This window comes from Saccopteryx leptura, chromosome 3, assembly GCF_036850995.1.
Source record: "Saccopteryx leptura isolate mSacLep1 chromosome 3, mSacLep1_pri_phased_curated, whole genome shotgun sequence".
In the NCBI taxonomy this organism is placed as follows: domain Eukaryota; kingdom Metazoa; phylum Chordata; class Mammalia; order Chiroptera; family Emballonuridae; genus Saccopteryx; species Saccopteryx leptura.
The window spans coordinates 167,898,978-167,920,377 of record NC_089505.1 but is presented as its reverse complement, the minus strand read 5'-3'; the positions used below and the strand labels follow the sequence as shown (position 1 = coordinate 167,920,377).

The 21,400-nt window shown below is 39.7% G+C and overlaps 1 protein-coding gene across 1 annotated transcript in view; it reads left to right on the top strand.

The window, feature by feature from the left end:
• BRDT (bromodomain testis associated) overlaps nt 1–21,400 on the top strand; it is a 66,873-nt gene that overhangs the window by 12,715 nt on the left and 32,758 nt on the right. Inside the window, exons 6-11 of the mRNA XM_066372222.1 lie at nt 4,396–4,524; nt 5,205–5,393; nt 7,047–7,223; nt 7,300–7,585; nt 7,678–7,791; nt 7,868–7,978. Coding sequence (XP_066228319.1) covers nt 4,396–4,524; nt 5,205–5,393; nt 7,047–7,223; nt 7,300–7,585; nt 7,678–7,791; nt 7,868–7,978 — 1,006 coding nt within the window. The remainder of the gene's footprint in view (nt 1–4,395; nt 4,525–5,204; nt 5,394–7,046; nt 7,224–7,299; nt 7,586–7,677; nt 7,792–7,867; nt 7,979–21,400) is intronic.

The window sequence follows — 21,400 nt, the reverse complement described above, 5'->3', positions numbered from 1 at the left end:
AATGGTAGCCTTGCTGGGCAGAGTAATTTTGGTTGTAGATCCTTGCTTTTCATCACTTTAAGTACTTCATGGCAGTATCTACTGGCCTGTAAAGTTTCTGTTGAGAAATCAGCTGACAGTCTTATGGGCGCTCCCTTTTCACCAACTGCTTTTCTCTTGCTGTTTTTAAGATTCTCTTTCTTTGACCTTTGACATTTTAATTCTGATGTGAGTGCCTCTCATATGTGCCTTGACTGGGCAAGCCTGGGGTTTCAAACAGCACCCTCATTATCTTTGATTGACTCCCTATCCACTGTGTCACCACAGGTCAGGCACTGCCATTTTTTCAAATAGGTTTTCAATTTTTTATTCTTTCTCATTTCCTTTTGGTATTCTCCTGATGCAAATGATGGTACTCTTTTTTTATTTTTTCTTTTTCTTTTTTCTTTTACTTAAAGGCAGAGAGACAGACTCTTGCATGCACTTCAACCAGAATCCATCCAGCAAGCCCTCTACAGGGTGATACTCTGCCTATCTGGGACTGCTGCTCCATTGCTCAGCAAATGAGCTATTTCAGCACCTGAGGCAAGGCCATGGAGCCATCCTCAGCATCCAAGACCAACTTGCTTGAATCAAGCCATAGTTGTTGGAGGGGAAGAGAATGAAGGGGGAGGCATGTAGAAACAGATGGTCGCTTCTCTTGTGTACCTTGACTGGGAATTGAACCCAGGACTTCCACATGCCAGGTCAATGCTCTTAACCACTCACTGATCCAACTGGTTAGGGCTGAGTGATTTTTTTTTTCTTTTTGCTGTTCTGATTGGGTGTTTTCTGCTTTATTGTCTTTCAAATTGCTGATTTGATCCTTTCCTTCATCTGTTCTACTGTTGATTCCTTGTAATGTATTCTTCATTTTAGTTATTGTATTCTTCATTTCTGACTGTTCCTTGTTTATATTTTGTATCTTCATTTTTATGTTTCCTCTTTGTTAATATTCTAAGTTCATTTACTGGTCCTCTAAGTTCATTGAGCATCCTTATAACCAGTGTTTTGAACTCTGCATCTGGTAGATTGCTTGTCTACATTTTTTTTGTTCTTTTTCTGGAGTTTTGTTCTGTTCTTTCATTTGGGACATGTTTCTTTTTCTCCTCATTTTGGCCGCTCTGCCCTGCTTGCTTTTATATAGTAGGTAGAGCTGCTATGTCTCCTGGCCTTGGTAGAGTAACCGTATAGTAGGTGTCCTATAGTGCTCAGTGGCTTAGCCTGTAACTCATGTTGGGAACTCCAGGTTTATATACCCCCAGTGTGGTCTATGTGCACCCTCCTGTTGTGGTTAAATTTTGATTGCTGTTGGCATATTAGTGGAGGTGATGTATCCCCTGGCTGATCAGCTACAAAGACTGGTTGAGACCACAGTGGAGAATCTGATGTACAGAAGCCAAACTCATGGAGCAGGACTTGATTCAGCAGGGCTGTGGTGCCCACTGAGTCTACCTCCTTGAGTGTTTCACTCATGGAGGAGATTGGATGATGCTTTGGTGTAGTCTGAAGCTGTCTACCAAGTGTGGTGGCTCTGGAGCCTCCTATGAGATGCAGGCCGAGGTCAGCTGCCACCTTGCCCTGCCTAGGAGCCACCCAGAATGAGCTACAAAGTAGTCTGCTGATGGCTGCTCCTTTTACTGGGTTTGGAGGTTTCCTAGAGAGGCCAAGCTGCAAACTAAGCCTGGCTGCCACTAGTGCCAGGCATAGGGCCACTTAACAAGAGGTATGCAGGGGTCCCCAAACTTTTTACACAGGGGGCCAGTTCACTGTCCCTCAGACCATTGGAGGGCCGCCACATACAGTGCTCCTCTCGCTGACCACCAGTGAAAGAGGTGGCCCTTCCAGAAGTGCTGCCGGGGGCTGGATAGATGGCCTCAGGGGACCGCATGCGGCCCGCGGGCCATAGTTTGGGGACGCCTGGGTATAGGGCATGCCCAGGCTAGATGCTGCTTGTTTGAGAGACTTTTAGGAAAATCCAAAGAATGAGCCAAGACAGGCCATTTGTATGGAAAAGCCACTGTGGGCAGACCCCCAAAAGTTGGGTCTCAGGGAATCACCAGGGCAGGGCAAACAGTGTGAGCCAGGTTGATGAAGACTCAGATATGGCAACTACTTGCCCACTCTGTAGGGATGTTCTCAGCAAAGGAACAATGGCCTCTGCCAGCACTTTTGTCTGGAGAAAGGTGCTACTCCAACAGTCATCCTGATACCAGACAATTCAGTGCCTCCCTATATGTCCCTGGTACCTTGCAAGCTCCTGCCCCAGTGCTGGAGCTCAGAGTATGTGAGTCCAGTAAGTTTATGCATAGTCTCTTTCAGAAAAATGCCTGGGACTCTGTTCATTCATTCATTCATTCACAATCCATTTGTTTTCACAGCCAGAAGTTATGGGGACTTCTCTTCCTGGCACTGGAACACTGGGTTGGATGGCCTGTTTGGGGCTGGAACTCCTTGCTGGTCAGTAGGGTACCACTGCAGCCAAGATAAACATCTTGAATTTTAACCACCACACATGGAGGCAGGACCAGCCTGGTTCGTGTCTCTGCCCCTCCTACCAGTCTTGATGTGGCCGCTTCTTTATATCCTTAGTTATGGAACATTTGTTCAGCTAGATTTCATACAGTTCTGAAAGATGGTTGTTTTGTAGTTCAGTTATAATTTTCATGTGTTTGTGTGAGGATGCAAATACTGCATTTACCTACTCTACCATTTTGACCAGAAGTCCTATTTTGTCTTTATTTTTGAATGATTCTTTATGCATTTAATAGAATGACAGTTATTTTCCCTCAGCATTAGGAAGATATCTTCTGCATCTATTGTTGCTGATAAGAGAGAAGTCGGCTGTCAGTCTACTTGTTGTCCCTTTAGAGGTAATCTGTCTTTCCTCTCTCTAGTTGTGTATTTAATTTTATTCATCTTGATTGGAATTTAGCCCTTTTAATCTGAAGCTCATGTTTTATGTTCTGGAAAAATAAATTTAACCATTATTTCTTTAAAATATGCTTCTACTTTTCCATATATATATATAGAGAGAGAGAGAGAGAGAGTACTAACAGTCTGAGATGTCATGAATTGTTACCTGAACTAAGTAAAACTGAGCTGAGTCTTAAAGGATAAATAGGACTTAGTAAATTATAGGACATTCCAGGCACGGGGAGCAACTGGGAAAGCCTTGAGGTGAGGAAAGCTTATCCTGAATACTATATGCAGGCCAACATGGAACATGAAGAATATGAAGCAATGACTAGGGGGAAATGAGACTGGAAAGAAAGGGCTTGACCAGAAAAGACCCTCATTGTAAAGAGGCCCAGAGCTGCCACTAAACATTAGAATTATGCCCTCATATTTGATTCTTAGCATGATTGCTTAAGCGGCATTGTGGAGATTGGTTAGTAGGCTATTACAACATTCCAAAGGTAAGAAGATGGTGACTTTATTTTAGTTCTCTGAAATCATTCCAATCACCAGTGATCTGATTAGTAGAAAATTCTTTCATGTTTTTTAGTTTTGCATTTTTTAAATTACAAATGAGGTCTGGCATGTTGTATTTATTGGCCTTTTATATTTGTTTATGAATTGTTCATTAATACACACATGTATTGCTCACCAGTGTAAAGGACTTTCTTGTCTGTTTGGTTGTTTTTCTCTTTATAGTTCTTTTTAAAGATTTTATTGATTTTAGAGAGAGGAGAGAGAGAAAAAAGAACAGAGGGGTGTGTGTGTGTGTGGGGGGGGACGGACAAGAAGTATCATCTTGCTGCTTGTATGTGCCTTTACTGGGAAAGCCCAGGGTCTTGAACTGGCAACCTCACCATTTCAGGTCAACACTTTACCCACTGTGCCACCACAGATCAGGCTTGCTTTATGGTTTTATGGTGTCTGCTTAATTGGCTACTCCACATCCCTCTTCTATGTACTTTATATGTTGCTATCTAAATGTAACCTGTAGTAGTTCTTTTCCATCCATCTTTAATGTCTCCATTCTAGGACAATTTTAATATACTTCTTACATTCAGATGTTCAGGGTTGGTTTAAGGGTTTATCTTTTCACTGCTTTTTTTATGATCAAATCTGTCTATCCAAAATGATCTGAAAAAAATCCTGTTTCCCTGCTTTTGTTTCTGTTCTTTACTTGGAATGCCCACCTTCCTTATCTCTACTTGTCAAAATTCATTGAATTTTTTAAAGTCTAATGATATAAAGCAGATAAAGCAGAATTTTAACATTTGTCAAATCTAGATGATGGGTATCTGTTTTTGGCATTACCTGTATTATTCAGTATGTTTGAATTCAAAATATAAACACTTAATATAAGTGCTCAAATAATTATTGAACTATGTCACTTGTGAAACCTGTAATTTTTCCTTTATCTAGAAAAAAATGGACAACCAGGAATATAAAGATGCATATGAATTTGCTGCAGATGTTAGATTAGTGTTCATGAATTGCTACAGGTATAATCCTCCAGATCACGAAGTTGTAACAATGGCAAGAATGCTCCAGGTGAGTTGGGTTGTGTGCTCTGAAAGTGAATTTTCTCTGATCAGAGTATAGAGATTTTAGAACCATAACTCAAGAGATAAAGAATAACACTCATCCTGTAAGTAGTAAAGCACAATTTATAAATTATACTATTAATACTATTAAAATTGGCAGGATTGTTTATTTTTTGAGGTATAGCATTCTGTAGTAGTATATCTTTTAATAAAGCTGTCCTACATGTAGAGAATATTGGAGAAAATATTACTGAAGAGGGATCAGGAGATATTTGAGATAGAGTTGATTGGAGCCTATGTCCCACTGAAGGGAAGGCTTAAGGGCTTTTGAGGCTGAACCATTGGGAGGTAAGAAACTGATACACCAACCACAGGGCAGGATAGGTCTGTCTTACCTAGAAAAAGTGAGAAAAGTTGCTAGGGTTGGCAGGCAAGGAAGCATGAGTCTTATATTTATTCTTCTGGTAATTTTTTTCTAGTTTTATAGGAATATCATTGACATATAACATTATGTAAGTTTAAGGTGTACAACATAATGATTTGATAATGTATATTTTTTAAAATGATACCACAAGGAAAATCAGAATTGTCATCAAAATAAGACACTAAAATGTACCTTTTGTTAAAAGGTGATAGTGCTGCGTTAAAAATTGCAGAAAACCTTACCAATCTAATATTACGTTACAGGATGTTTTTGAAATGCATTTTGCAAAGATCCCAGATGAACCTGTTGAGAGTATGCCTGTATATAACAGCAAAACAGATACCACAAAAACCCTTGGTAGAGAAAGCAGTAGTGAAGCTTCCTCTGAAGATAACTCTTCCGGTGATTCTGAAGATGAAAGAGTTCAGTGTCTTGCAAAGCTTCAGGAGCAGGTAGCTAATTGTATTGATACAAGTTTTGTTTTGTTTTAGCACATGCACAAGAGAGAGAGAGAGAGAGAGAGAGAGACAAATAAAGAGAAATGAAAAGCATCAACTCATAGTTGTGTCACTCTAATTGTTCATTGCCTCGCATACGTGCCTTGACCAGAGGACTACATCCAAACTGGTAACCCCTTGCTCAAGCCATAGACCTTGGGCTCAAGCCAGTCACCATGGGATCATGTCTATGATTCTTCATCCAAGTCAGTGACCTCACGCTCAGGTTGGCGAGCCTGCGCTCAAGCCAGTGAACTTGGGGTTTCAAACCTGGGACTTCAGCATCCCAGGTTGATGCTCTACCTACCACCCCATCACCAGGCAGGCTGTTTTGATCCAAGGTTTTTTTTGTTTTGTTTTGTTTTGTTTTTTTGTTTTTTTTTACAGGGACAGAGAGAGAGTCAGAGAGAGAGATGAATAGGGACAGACAGACAGGAAGGGAGAGAGATGAGAAGCATCAATCATCAGATTTTCATTGCGACACCTTAGTTGTTCATTGATTGCTTTCTCATATGTGCCTTGACCGTGGGCCTTCAGCAGACTGAGTAGCTTTTTGCTCAGGCCAGATGAGCCTGCACTGAAGCTAGTGACCTCGGGGTCTCGAACCTGGGTCCTCGGCATCCCAGTCCAACGCTCTATCCACTGCGCCACCGCCTGGTCAGGCTGATCCAAGTTTTTATATTCTTTCTACTAGCTATCTGCTGAGATTTTATAAAATCCTTTCTGTAGATTAAGAGCTGTTATATTTAGATCACTTAGCAACTATAGCTTTATTTACTTATTGGCACATTTGTAATGTTTAATAGTCTTTCCTAATAAAATTCTATATCTTAAAATTCTTGTTTGGTCTGACAGGTGGTGGTGCAGTGGATAAAGTGTTGACTGATGTTGCTGGTTCAAAACCCTGAGGTCGCTGGCTCTGAGCGCAGGCTGTCAGCCTAGGGTCGCTGGCTTGAATGGGGGATTGTCTCCCCAGCTTGAGCCCAAAGATTACTGGCATGAAAAGCCAAGGTCTCTGGCTTGAGCAAGGGGACACTGGCAAGGCCCTGGTCAAGGCACAAACGAGAAGTTCAGTGTACAACTAAAGTGAAAGCAACTACAAGTTGATGCTCTCACCCTCTCTCTTCATTCCTGTCTTTATCTCACCCTCTCTCTCACTCTCTCCCCCCAAAATTCTCATTTGTATTAACCACAGTGAGTTGATTTGTATTACAATGATTTATATGACATAATCTGAGATATTTTATAGTTGACATGTTTATTTAACATTTGCTACCTTTTATGCTAAAATGTTAACCTGTTCTAAGCTGGAGCTTGAAAAATTCACCATTAAAAATAAGACTTCCTGGAAATGTTAATTATTCTTGGTCTGGTTTTAGATGAATATTTAAGTTTATGGGTTGAGCACATGATAGTGTTTGTAATTTAATGTATACCCTTCAAAATAATGAATTTGTGAAATGAAATAAGAACCTGAAGGAAATATAATATAAAATGATTTTAAAATATAATATGAAGGATACTATTGACTTTTGAGTGCATGATTTTTTTTTCTAACGCCTTTAATTATTTATAGCCCCGATGTTTAAAGAATTTTTTCTTTATCAGCTTAAAGCTGTTCATCAACAACTACAGGTTCTATCTCAAGTCCCTTTCCATAAGCTAAAGAAGAAGAATGTGAAGTCTAAAAGGGAAAAGAAAAAAGAAAAGGTTAACAACAGAGATGAAAATCCAAGAAAAAAGTTTAAGCAAGTGAAATTAAAGGAAAAGTCCAAGAGCAGGCAAGTATCTTTTAGGATGCCTTATTTAAACAATATTATCTAAAATAAATTTGACTAAATTTAATTTTTATTGCAGTCAGCCAAAGAAGAGGAAACAACCAGTGTTGGCTCTGAAATCTGAGGATGAATATAATGCTAAACCTATGAGCTATGATGAGAAAAGGCAGTTAAGTCTGGATATGAACAAACTCCCCGGAGATAAACTCGGGAAAATCGTTCATATAATAGAATCAAGAGAGCCTACACTGAGAAATTCCAACCCTGATGAGATAGAGATAGACTTTGAAACATTGAAGGCAACAACACTGAGAGAACTAGAAACATATGTTGCTGCATGTCTAAGAAAAAGACCACCAAAACCTCGTGGTATGTATTTCTGTTATTTTAGTAGATATTAGTCTGGTATTCATTAGTTTGAGTTATGCTTACTCATATTTGTTTTGTCCTAAATCACACAGGCAAGATAATAATGAAGTCCAAAGAGGAACTTCATTTTCAGAAAAAACAGAAGTTAGGAAAGCAATTACTGGATGTCAATAAAAAGTTAAATTCCAGAAAACAGCAAACAAAATGTAGGTGGCTGTTTCCAAATGTTCCTGTGACTATTTAAATCTACTGGCATTTTTAATGTGATTCCCTATTTTCTAGCTGAGAAAACACCATCCACAGCTGTTGTTGGAATTGGTTCCCGACTGAGTGAAAGCAGCAGCAGCAGCAGCTCATCTGAGTCTGAAAGTAGTAGCAGTGATTCCGAATCAGGTTAGCGGTCCCCTTAAGTGCACCTCTGGTGGTGGGGAAAGGTTTTCCTTGTAATATTGAGACATTTGAACAAGCGTTTGTTACTAACCCAGAATATATGGCTTAGATGCCACACTTATTTAATTGCATGTTGATGATCTCACTATTTTCCTTAAGAGATATTGTGTAAAACGAAACTTCATTTCATATTATATGTATATGACTTAATAGGCTTGTAATATTGAAAATAATTATGCTAAGAGTAGGATAGTCTCTTAGTATATAATACCAGGCCAGATCATAATACCTGAAAATAGCAAATAATAAAATGCTGATCTTCTTTTTATAAGATAAAAGATCATTTTAGGATATCTTCCACTCTACTCTTCATAATAGATCACTCTAATGTTGCAAAGTATGTCCTGTTGTGACAATATATTCTGAATCAAATAATCATTTTGAATTAAGAAACCAGTTACCCTAGAAACTGTGTATAACATTTTGCTTCTATATTTTTTTCACCATAGAATATTTCATTTATAGAAACTTATACTTCAAATTCAGACTCTCATTTATGCTTGAGTACTGTATTACCGTTTTAGTTTATTGTCAAGTTGATCAAAACATTCATGTTTTCTTTGTGCTCATTTACTGATGGTTACGTACCTGACGAGTAACCTCTGCTCCGAGGACCTGGCACTGGCATTCCATCATTGTTCACCAAAAGGCAAATTCAAAATATAGAACACATTTGTACCTAAAAGTTTGCTGTGTGTTTTAAATGAGGTATTTGATATGAAATTCAGTTCTCTTAAGAGCAAATTCCCGGCCCTGGCCGGTTGGCTCGGTGGTAGAGCGTCGGCCTGGTGTGCGGAAGTCCGGGGTTCGATTCCCAGCCAGGGCACACAGGAGAGGCGCCCATCTGCTTCTCCACCCCTCCCCCTCTCCTTCCTCTCTGTCTCTTTCTTCCCCTCCCGCAGCCAAGGCTCCATTGGAGCAAAAGATGGCCAGGGCGCTGGGGATGGCTCCTTGGCCTCTGCCCCAGGCGCTAGAGTGGCTCTGGTCGCGACAGAGCGACGCCCCAGAGGGGCAAAGCATTGCCCTCTGGTGGGCGTGCCGGGTGGATCCCGGTCGGGCGCATGCGGGAGTCTGTCTGACTGCCTCCCCGTTTCCAGCTTTGGAAAAATACGAAAAAAAAAAAAAAAAGAGCAAATTCCCACTCAGAATATTGTCACATCAGGTAACCCTGCCATTTGTAAGAATATCCATCCCTCTTATTTCAGTCTGGCAAGAAGGGTCTGCTGGCCTGCGCTCCCTTCTGTTTTCACTTTTGGTTCTGTTTATTTGCATTTTTTTTTAACTTTTATTTGTTTATTTTTTTACAGAGACAGACTGTGAGTCAGAGAGAGGGATAGACAGGGACAGACAGACAGGAACGGAGAGAGATGAGAAGCATCAATCATTAGTCTTCCGTTGCGCACTGCGACACCTTAGTTGTTCATTGATTGCTTTCTCATATGTGCCTTGACCGTGGGCCTTCAGCAGACAGAGTAACCCCTTGCTGGAGCCAGCGACCTTGGGTCCAAGCTGGTGGGCTTTTTGCTCCAACCAGATGAGCCTGCACACAAGCTGGTGACCTCGGGGTCTCGAACCTGGGTCTTCTGCATCCCAGTCCGACGCTCTATCCACTGTGTCACCGCCTGGTCAGGCTAGTTTGCATTTTTATGTTATTCTAATTGTTGCATTTTGTTTTTATTTGTAAGTACATAGTGGTAAATATTTTTGTTAGCGTAAACAGAACTTTAATTTGTTGGAATTTCTCATACCAGAAAATATTTTAATTTAGGGGTCTGATAATATATTATTTCCTTATATTTGACTTTTAAGCATAAAACAATGCTGGAAAAACTCTTAGTATTTTAAACTGTAATTAGCATTTGTAATTTCATCTAATAAAGCATTTGTGTCCTAATAAGTTAGAGCACTTTGTCTTTTATTTGTAGAATAACACTCATGTTAAAACTGTTAGTTTAAATTACCTAATGATGTATTGACTTCTGATGAGTCAATGCTTTAAGTATTAGAGGAGAAGTACTATATATACTGAGTGCTTTAATAAAATACCTTAATTTTAATTTTCAGTTTCTGATAGAATTTGTCAATATATTGCATGAAGAAAATGTTGCTCTAGTTATACATATATTTTTAGTTAAGTTTATTAGCGTGACATTGGTTAATTGTACATTTCATGTGTACAATTCTATGATGCAGCATCTGTATGTTGTGTTGTGTGCCCACCACCCAAAGTCAAGACTTCTTCCATCACCATATATTTCACTCCTGTTACCCTTTACCATCTTCCCACCCCCTTCCCTCTTGTATAATATTTATTATGTTTTTCTAACTTTCTAGCAGAATAACTCTGCCTAAGCCATGAGTTAGTTAAGTACTGAGAATAACTCAGTATTGTATTGAATTTTTATTTTATGACATTCTTGTTTAATGTTATCTTTTTCAAGTAACAGGGACTATTTTAAAAAAGAATCTTAAAAATCAAAGTAGCAAATTTTATATTTCATGCTACATTATGATAGTGTATAGGTTTATGACACAAAAGTCAGTGTGTTTTTTAACACGTTATTTATCTTTAAAATTTTCATTGTTTTATGAACATTGAAACTATGTACTTCATTGGAAAAACAATTATGTTTTTGCCTAATAAATTGATAAATGAAATCAATAGGACCTTCTGTCCTAAATATTAACTTCAGTTGTCCATTAAAATACTATAAGGCTCTTAATTTTTTTTAATTTTAATATTTTAATTTTTAATGTTAATTTTTTGATTTTTGAGAGAGGGGAGAGAGAATGAGAAGCATCATCAAGTAGTTGCTTCACTTTAGTTGTTCATTAATTGCTTCTCGTATGTGCCTTGACTGCATGATTGCAGGGCTCAGGCCAAGTCAGTGACCCCTTGCTCATGCCAGTGACCTTTGGGAATCATTTTGATGATCCTGTGCTCAAGCCAGCAACCCTGCACTCAAGTCAGTGACCTCAGGGTTTTGAACCAGGGTCCTTAGCATCCCAGATCGATGCTCTATCCAATGCACCACCACTAGTCAGGCAAGGCTCTTAATTTCTAGTGTTAAGAACATTTTTTTACTTACCCTGAGAACAAAAACTATAAATAAAGTTTTTTTAAATTAATTGTCAGACGGTATCAATAATAATGCCTATTGTAAAAATACGGTAAGTAAAGCCTCTACCATTCCTAATTACGTACATGACATTTTCAAGGAGTAGATGACAAATCCCAAGTCTGAGTTTAAAGATGGGGGGAAATGAGGCTATATGCATAAGTAAAAATTAACTGAATTACAAAAAGGGGGGGGGGGGGGAGAGACCCTAGCCAGTTGACTCAGTGGTAGAGCATCGGCCCCAGTGTGTGGAAGTCTTGGGTTTGATTTCCTGTCAGGGCACACAAAAGTGCCCATCTGCTTCTCTACCCTTCCCCCTCTCGTTTCTGTTTCTCTCTCTCTCTCTCTCTTTCTTTCTCTCTCTCTCTCTCCTCTTCTCCTTCCCCACAGCAGCCATGAATCAATTAGAACAAGTTGGCCCTGGGTGCTGGGGATGGCTCCATGGCCTCCACCTCAGGTCCTAAAAAAAAAAAAAGGACTCTGGTTGCAATGTAGCAAGGGCCCCAGATGGGCAGAGCATTGCCCCCTAGTGGGCTTGCCAGGTGGATCCTGGTCAGGGCACATGTAGGAGTCTGTCTCTGCCTCCCCTCCTCTCACTAAAAGTAAAAAAAAAAATTTAAAAAAAGAAATAAAAAGGCCCTGGCCCGTTGGCTCAGCGGTAGAGCGTCGGCCAGGCCTGCAGGGGACCTGGGTTTGATTCCCGGCCAGGGCACATAGGAGAAGCGCCCATTTGCTTCGCCACCCCCCCCCTCCTTCCTCTCTCTCTCTCTCTTTCCCTCCCGCAGCCGAGGCTCCATTGGAGCAAAGATGGCCCGGGCGCTGGGGATGGCTCCTTGGCCTCTGCCCCAGGCGCTAGAGTGGCTCTGGTCGCGGCAGAGCGACACCCCGGAGGGGCAGAGCATCGCCCCCTGGTGGGCAGAGCGTCGCCCCCTGGTGGGCGTGCCGGGTGATCCCGGTCGGGCGCATGCGGGAGTCTGTCTGACTGTCTCTCCCTGTTTCCAGCTTAAAAAGAAAAACAAAAGTAAAAAAATTAAAAAAAAAAAAAAGCAGTAAAAAAATTCAAAGTTATGTCATGAATTTACCTGGTTAAGACAGAGTAAATATTAGGTTGGGGAATAAGTTCGTAGCATTTTTACCGAAGACTTTTATTTAAACAAAAAACAATAATTATATCAATAAGTAAATCAATTATATATTCGCCGTTGCTGTTTACAACCTCTTCCCACCTCTCGACCAATTTGTTGATGCCGTTCCGCCAAAAATCGCCTGGTCTGGTGTCAAAGAAGTTGTTGAGCCAGTTTTTAAGGACCTCTTTGTTATCGAAGGTAACGCCCTTCATATGGTTTGACACGGAGCGGAAAAGATGATAATCGGTCGGTGCAAGGTCCGGAGAATACGGCGGATGCTGAAGGACCACCCATTTGAGCTCTTGGTGTGCGGCTTTGACGACTTGTGCAACATGGGGCCTGGCGTTGTGGTGAAGGAGTATGGTTTGACCATGTCGATCAGGTCTTTTCAGTCGAATAGCCTCATTTATGCAGTGTAGTTGGGCAATGTAGAGCTCCTTGTTGACCGTGGCATTCTTTTCGAGCATTTCCCAGTTCTTCATCGAATTCAGAAGGCCTTCCGCTGCGGCACGTGTCATCGACGTCAAAGTCGCCATTTTTGAACTTTGCAAACCATTTCCGTGCTGTAGACTCGCCTATGACACCTTCTCCATACACGTCGCAAATGTCCCGGGCTGCTTCGGCAGCTTTTTGACCTCGATGAAAAGCAAAGAAGAGCAGGTGTCGAAAATGTTGATTTTTGCCTCCTGGGTATTCCATTTCTAAGCCTCAAAACTAATAAAAAATTAAATAACTCAAAAGTACAATTAACACAGTTTTGTAGAGCAGAAAGGGTTTTATCGAATGAATACTTACCCTTTGCCAAACAGCAAACAAATCGTTGTAAAATAAAAGAAGATATTAAAACGCTACGAACTTATTCCCCAACCCATACGTCACTCGATCTGCTGGACTTTTCGCTTTCAGTGGTTTTGGTGTAATGTTCAGAAAACTAAATTTAAGTTCTTTAACAATTGTTTCTTTTGAAAATAACTTTTATAGTTATGGGTGAGAAAATAAAAGAATAAAATAAAATTTCACTTTAGTAATACAACCTAGGTCTTCTATAGAATTGGCAAGGATGTGATTTTTTTTCATATAAGGAGAAAATGGCAAACATTCAAATCTAGATTTTCTTTTACCTTTTGGGGGGGTAGGTTAGTAAATGTTAGAAGCACAAAATGACAGCTTTGGAGGAGTAATCTTTGCATTCAGGCTAGAAAGTTTAAGAGAAATTATTAGAATTCATTTAAATTTTGAATCTTGTATTAGGTTCTCATCGAAGTGTTTTCAAGTACCAAAAGGATAAATTCAAGGACTCAGGCTTGGTTAAAAGTTTGCATACATTGAGTCCCACACTTGAGCTTTTGAGTCTTCTAAATAACTGTAGTGATAAATTTTGTCTTGTGTATTTTAAATTTTTGTTCAAACTGGTCCGTGACTAAATAGGCTTTGTAGAATAGTGTTTCTTGTCCCTTGCAGCACATTCGAAACACCTGTAAAACTTGAAGTGTCCAAATCTGTGTTGAATGGAGGGCGGAGCTAGTTATAGCAGTGTTAAAAGTATCTTGACTCTAATGTTTGTAACTATCAGTCTAGGTTTGTTTGTTTTTTTTTGTTTCCACTATCTAATTCTAGTTAAAATGACTTTGGTAAAAGGAATGGGCAGCTTATAATCAGTTTGGTCTTTATATTAAAATAAGTACCAAAAAATTCAATGAAAATTGCCAAAACATTTTTTTAAAGGGAGCAAATGTTTTCAGTTCAAAAACAGATTGCTTGATTTTGGTCAGTGGAACACAGCTTAGGTGATAAGCATGGGTAAATCATTTAGCATCTCTGGACATGCCTTCTTTTCCTATAAAATAAAGTAGCACATCCAGGTGGTTACTTCTAATCACTTTTTATCCCTGTCATACATGATTAAAGTGTGAGTTGTTTTTCTAATTTAATAACCTTCAGTAATTCTTTTTCTGCTGTATATGGCATTCTGTTCCGGTTTTAAGTCCATACTGGCTGCTGATAATATTTGGTGATTCTGGAGCTTTTATCTCAGTGTTTGATAGGTGACGGGTATTAACAAACCCTTTAAACAGATATCTGATTCCAGCTCTCTTTCTTTTTTATGATTAAATTTTTTCCCTTAATTAAAATGAAAGCTTTCCAATCAGAATTTCATATTGAGATTTTGGGGAGGTGTGAAAACAGAACACATTACGTAATGTGTATGTAATGTAACGTGTTCTGTTTCATGGATCTGTTTAGTAGTTTACATATTTGATCTAATTTGATCCTCATAAAGGCAGGTATGCATGTTATCTCAGTTCCCTGTAGAAATTAGTTGACAATATACCTTCCCTGTTAGTCCTACAGGGCTGCTTCATTTATGGTCACAAAACCTGGTAGGGCTTCTTTGCTAATTGAAATGTGATCTTAAGCTGGAAAGCAAAAATGCGTATGCTTGTCTTTTAATTCCCAAGGCCAGGAACTCATAAATAAACAGAAATATGAAGTTTTACTGTGTTCCTGGAAAGTCAACAATGTGAGAGGAGAATGAGAAGCAAAATGCTGAGTTTTGGACTATCATTCATCAGTCTAGTCTATAAGAATTATAATACATACTATAATAGGTGGCTTTGATTTTTTTTTTTTCTTTTCATTTTTCTGAAGCTGGAAACAGGGAGAGACAGTCAGACAGACTCCCACATGTGCCCGACAGGGATCCACCCGGCACGCCCACCAGGGGGCGACGCTCTGCCCACCAGGGGGCGATGCTCTGCCCTTCCGGGCCGTTGCTCTGTTGCTACCAGAGCCACTCTAGCGCCTGGGGCAGAGGCCAAGGAGCCATCCCCAGTGCCCGGGCCATCTTTGCTCCAATGGAGCCTCACTGCGGGAGGGGAAGAAAGAAACGAGAGGAAGGAGAGGGGGAGGGTTGGAGAAGCAGATGGGCGCTTCTCCTGTGTGCCCTGGCCGGGAATCGAACCCGGGACTTCTACACGCCAGGCCGACGCTCTACCACAGAGCCAACCGGCCAGGGCTGATTTTTTTTTTTTAAGTAAAACTAAATTTACTGAAGCACAGGATAGTAAGGCAAAGGAAGGGCCCTTGGAGACAGGATCAGGGAGTAGGTCCAGGATAAGGTGCCACGGCCACCTTCTCCCCTTGTTGCAAGTCTTGTTGGAATGTCTTCTTAGGGCAGAGGAAGCAAAGGCACATGCCTGAGAAAGGGGCCCAGGTGTGCTCAGAGGAGAGGACGCCTGGCTTTGATTGTGTTTAATTGAAATTCTTTGATGTCTTTTGCTAGTGTCTTTGGATTTTGAGGTGCTAATATTTATAATAATTGAGAGTTTAGTTTTATATGTCAAAACACCATGATAATTCCCTTGAATTTTTAGCAGAACACTAATGTGGTATGTCTTATTATACTTCAGAGTTTATATCATAGAATAATGTAGTTTAACTAACTACGTGTTTGAGCAAATAAGACATAGATGTGCACATATTATGATTAGATTAACAAAGTCTGTTTTTGTTCAGAGATGAAAACATAATTTCTCCCCTAACTGTGAAAGGTACCTGGATCTATAGCCTCAATCTTTGCAGTCTGTCTTCCTTTCTCCTTCCACCTAATCCTCAACACTTAAATAACATTTAGTGGACTAAATCCACTAAGTGTTGAATTCTTTAAATAAAAGCATGTTTTTGCCAGCTCACAGGTTTCAAAGCTCTGGGACAGACCTCATGAACAGCTGGAGGCTCTAGCACAGGGGTCCCCAAACTTTTTACACAGTGGGCCAGTTCACTGTCCCTCAGACCATTGGAGGGGCAGACTATAAAAAAAGCTATGAACAAATCCCTATGCACACTGCACATATCTTATTTTAAAGTAAAAAAACAAAACAGGAACAAATATAACATTTAAAATAAAGAACAAGTAAATTTAAATCAACAAACTGACCAGTATTTCAATGGGAACTATGCTCCTCTCACTGACCACCAATGAAAGAGGTGCCCCTTCCAGAAGTGCGGTAGGGGCTGGATAAATGGCCTCAGGGGGCCGCATGTGGCCCGAGGGCCGTAGTTTGGGGACCCCTGCTCTAGCATGTAAGCTGGCAGCACCAGCTCAGCACAGGAAGTACTTCTGAGGTATGAACAGCAACTGCACACCAGGCCAGGTTCCAGAAGGCAGGCCCTGAGAGGGTGAAAAGCAGGCTGCAGGCCCCACATGTGTCACTCTCCTTCAGGCTTCTGGGGCTGGGACACATGGAGAAAGAGAACTTTCCCAATTGGACTACAAGTTGAGGAATTCTTATGTTTAGTGAAGAGAGAAAAAATCTTTCCTCTTGGAAAAAGAAACGCCTTGCTTGCTTATATATACACGCATACATACTCATTTAACAAACTTTCTATAGCAGTAAGTCACTTATAATCATTTTGATTTGCTTAAGAGCAGCAAAATTGGCTTTTGATAGCACATGTAAAAAATAAAGCCATTTCTTTTCCTTTGGGGTTTTTGCCCCCTTGTCTTAGAATCTTCTCAGTGCCCACACTTTAAGGGCGCACCATACTCTTTCAAAACACGCTCAGCTTTCAATGTTTTAACATCTGTTGCTGGCCACAGGCTTTCCATAATTACAGCCACTGATCTCAGGGATTCCAGATCAGTTTGTACGATTATGCTTTCGGAGAACAAAAGAGAATGTTCCCATCACTCAAAGAGAAGGCCATCAAGCTTTTCAGACATAAGTACACTGATTTTTTTCCTGAGAGCATTCCTTTTGTCCACTGAATTTTTAAAAATAGGCTATCAACCATTATAGGTGTTCATTTACAGAACAATTTTCTTTTTTCTTTTTTTCTAAAATTGATTATTGAAGAACTGAATGAAATGGGATTTATAATAAAGTTACTATCATAATTATTTTGCCTTTCATCTTTACCCTATATATACTGCTCACAAAAATTAGGGGATATTTTATACCTTCATATTTATTTTGAAAAATCCCCGAATTTTTATGAGCATACGTATGTGATGCTGACACTGGAACCAAAGGGTCTTCATATATTTAAATTAAATTGAGCTTTCAGTGATAATTTGTAATAGTCTTTCCTCCAGAGATTCTGACACATATGGCATAAAGAAATCATCGTTGACTTTTTACTTTTTCAGATTATTTTGTGTTAATAAAAAAATAATAAGCAGCCTGACCAGGCGGTGGCGCAGTGAATAGAGCATCTGACTGGGATTTGGAGGACCCAGGTTCGAGACCCCGAGGTTGCCAGCTTGAGTGCGGGCTCATCTGGTTTGAGCAAGGCTCACCAGCTTGGACCCAAGGTTGCTGGCTCATGAATTATTTTTGTTAGAGAAAAATGTAATTCTCATTATAGTGCTCTTTACTTGATATTAAATACTTTCCCCTACTCTGGTAATTTCCACATTTATATACACAAGCAAGTTGAAGACAATATACATTAGTTAAGTAACTATTGCGTTCAATATGCTGTGCTAGGTGCTACTGAGAATAACATGAAGATGATAAGACCAGATCACTAATGAATTTATACAAGATATAAACACAGCCTGACCAGGCGGTGGCGCAATGGATAGAGCGTCGGACTGGGATGCGGAGGACGCAGGTTCGAGACCCTGAGGTTGCCAGCTTGAGTGCGGGCTCATCTGGTTTGAGCAAAGCTCACCAGCTTGGACCCAAGGTTGCTGGCTCGAGCAAGGGGTTACTCGGTCTGCTGAAGGCCCATGGTCAAGGCACATATGAGAAAGCAATCAATGAACAACTAAGGTGCCACAAAAAACAAACAAACTGATGATTGATGCTTCTCATCTCTCCGTTCCTGTCTGTCTGTCCCTGTCTATCCTTCTCTCTGACTCTCTGTCTCTGTAAAAAAAAAAAAAAAAAAAAAGATATAAACACATTAGGAATTATAATAAAGGGCTAGTTTCAAATTTCTGATGTCACAGGAGCAGAGCTAACTGGTAATACGATGCATAGGAGTTATTTTTGGTTTTGGTTTTGTTTTAATTAATTTTAATGGGGTGATATTGATCAATTAGGGTACATAGGTTCAGAGGAAACATCTCTAGGTTATTTTGACATTTGATTATGTTGCATACCTATCACTCAAAGTCAAATTGTCTTCCATCACCTTCTATCTGGTTTTCTTTGTGCCCCTCCCCCCCCATAACCACCACACTCTTGTCCATGTTCCTGAGTCACATTTTTATGTCCCACCTATGTATGGAATCATATAATTCTTAGTGTTTTCTGATTTACTTATTTCACTCAGTATAATGTTTTCAAGGTCCGTCCATGTTGTTGTAAATGATCCGATGTCATCATTTCTTATGGCTGAGTAGTATTCCATAGTATATATGTACCACATCTTCTTTATCCAGTCATCTTTTGAAGGGCTTTTTGATTGTTTCCATGTCTTGGCCACTGTGAACAATGCTGCAATGAACATGGGGCTGCATGTGTCTTTATGTACCAGTGTGTTTGAGTTTTGGGGTAGTTTATACCCAGTAGAGGGATTGCTGGGTCATATGGTAGTTCTATTTTTAATTTTTTGAGGAACTACCATACTTCTTGCATAATGGTTGTACTACTTTACATTCCCACCAACAGTGAATGAGGGTTCCTTTTATTACCTGTCTTGTGGATAATAGCTAATCTAACAGGTGTGAGGTGGTATCTCATTGTAGTTTTGATTTGCATTTCTCTATTAACTAATGAAGATAAGCATCTTTTCATAGTATCTGTTGGCCATTTATATTTCTTCCTGAGAAAAGTGTCTGTTTGTATCCTCTTCCCATTTTTTTATTGGATTGTTTGCTTGTTTGTTGTTGAGTTTTATGAGTTCTTTGTATATTTTGGATATTAGGCCCTTATCTGAGCTGTTGTTTGAAAATATCATTTCCCATTTAGTTGGCTGTCTGTTTGTTTTGTTGTCAGTTTCTCTTGCTGAGCAAAAACTTCTTAGTCTGATGTAGTCCCATATTTATCTTTGCCTTCACTTCCCTTGCCTTTGGAGTCAAATTCATAAAGTGCTCTTTATAACCAAGGTCCATGAGTTTAGTACCCATGTTTTCTTCTATGTAATTTATTGTTTCAGGTCTTGTATTTAGGTCTTTGGTCCATTTTGAATTAATTTTAGTACAGAACATTTTCTAACATAAAATGTGAGTACATTTTATTCCTTTAAGAGAGTTTTTTAATATATAGGCAATTGCTTATTTTTAAGTTCATATATTTTTTTTACTTTTACTCTCTTTTGTACTTAATTGCACGTCACTCAATAAACTTTGTTTCAATAACTAAAAAAATAAATAGCACATTATTTAGTGGCACTTAACAATTTTAACAATGTTCAGCATCAAACATTTTAAGAAAGAAAAGAACATTAACATACCAATGGAAACTGATGGCATTTCAGGAGGCAGAAGGTAATTATTAAAATTAGAATGTTTTAATTTTGATTAAGATTTGGTGGTGACCAGCCTTGGTGACCTGGAGCCTGAAGCAAATAATGATTAGGTTGCTCATGAAAGCTGGCCTGTGGACATGGGTCAAGACACTAATGACCAGTTTGGTGCTTTATCACACTGACCTAGGTTGCAACTGGGGAGGATAACACCAGACTCAATTTCAGAATAAAAAAGGGAACTGTGAGCACCATGTCAGAAAGAGCTCTTTTTACCTACTCTACTGTCAAGAGTCGGCTGTAAAGGTATTTGCAAATGTAAATGAGTTAGTATAAAACCCATTTGTTGCCTCAGGCTGACAAATTGCTTAGATGTAACTAAAGTATTAATTAGATGGGATCTTGATTATAATGTTTAGCAAGCAGAGCAGAACTTACCATGAAATCAAATAGCTTCACTTTTATTTTTATTTTTTATTATTATTATTATTTTTTACAGAGATAGAGTCAGAGAGAGGGATAGACAGGGACAGACAGACAAAAACGGAGAGATGAGAAGCATCAATCATTAGTTTTTCATTGCAACACCTTAGTTGTTCATTGATTGCTTTCTCATATGTGCCTTGACCGCGGGCCTTCAGCAGACCAAGTAACCCCTTGCTTGAGCCAGCAACCCTGAGTCCAAGCTGGTGAGCTTTTGCTCAAACCAGATGAGCCCGCGCTCAAGCTGGCGTCCTCAGGGTCTCGAACCTGGGTCCTTCCGCATCCCATTCCAACGCTCTATCCACTGCGCCACTGCCTGGTCAGGCCAAATAGCTTCATTTTTAATAAAAGACTGTATCCTTGCAGAAAAATAACATACCCTTCTCTTACAGTAAATTCTTACTTGAATTAAACTTCTTATGGCTATATTTATGGCTACTTGGTATTATTGGTACTGCTTGTTTAATTAAAACATTTCTTTTGTTTCTTTTAAACTATCACTGATTCAAAAACTCTTACTATGAAGTAACACTGTTCTTTTTTTATTAAATAATACAATTTATGTTATTTCATAAAATAATGAAATTTATGAGTGGATATTTCTTTCATTATGTGAGAAAGAAAATATCCCTTTTATTTTATTTTTTTTATTTTTTCTTTTTCTTTTTTCTTTTTTCTTTCTGAAGCTGGAAACGGGGAGAGACAGTCAGACAGACTCGCGCATGCGCTCGACCGGGATCCACCCGGCACGCCCACCAGGGGCAACGCTCTGCCACTCTAGCGCCTGGGGCAGAGGCCAAGGAGCCATCCCCAGCGCCCGGGCCATCCTTGCTCCAATGGAGCCTTGGCTGCAGGAGGGGAAGAGAGAGACAGAGAGGAAGGAGGTGGGGGGGGGGGTGTAGAGAAGCAAATGGGCGCTTCTCCTATGTGCCCTAGCTGGGAATCGAACCCGGGTGCCCCACACGCCAGGCCGACGCTCTACCGCTGAGCCAACCGGCCAGGGCGAAAATATCCCTTTTAAAAGCAAGTATCCCTTAAGAAATTTTGACTGAGTCAAAGAGGGCAAAAACCTGGAAACTATAAGAGCCTCTTGATTTAAGAGGTTGGTGTTAAAGGCATTTTTTTTTTTTTTTTAGATCACCATTTTATTTCTAATATGAAAAAATTGTAATTTGGTTGTAATTTTAAGCTGTTAAATATTGAAATATTTATTTAAACTG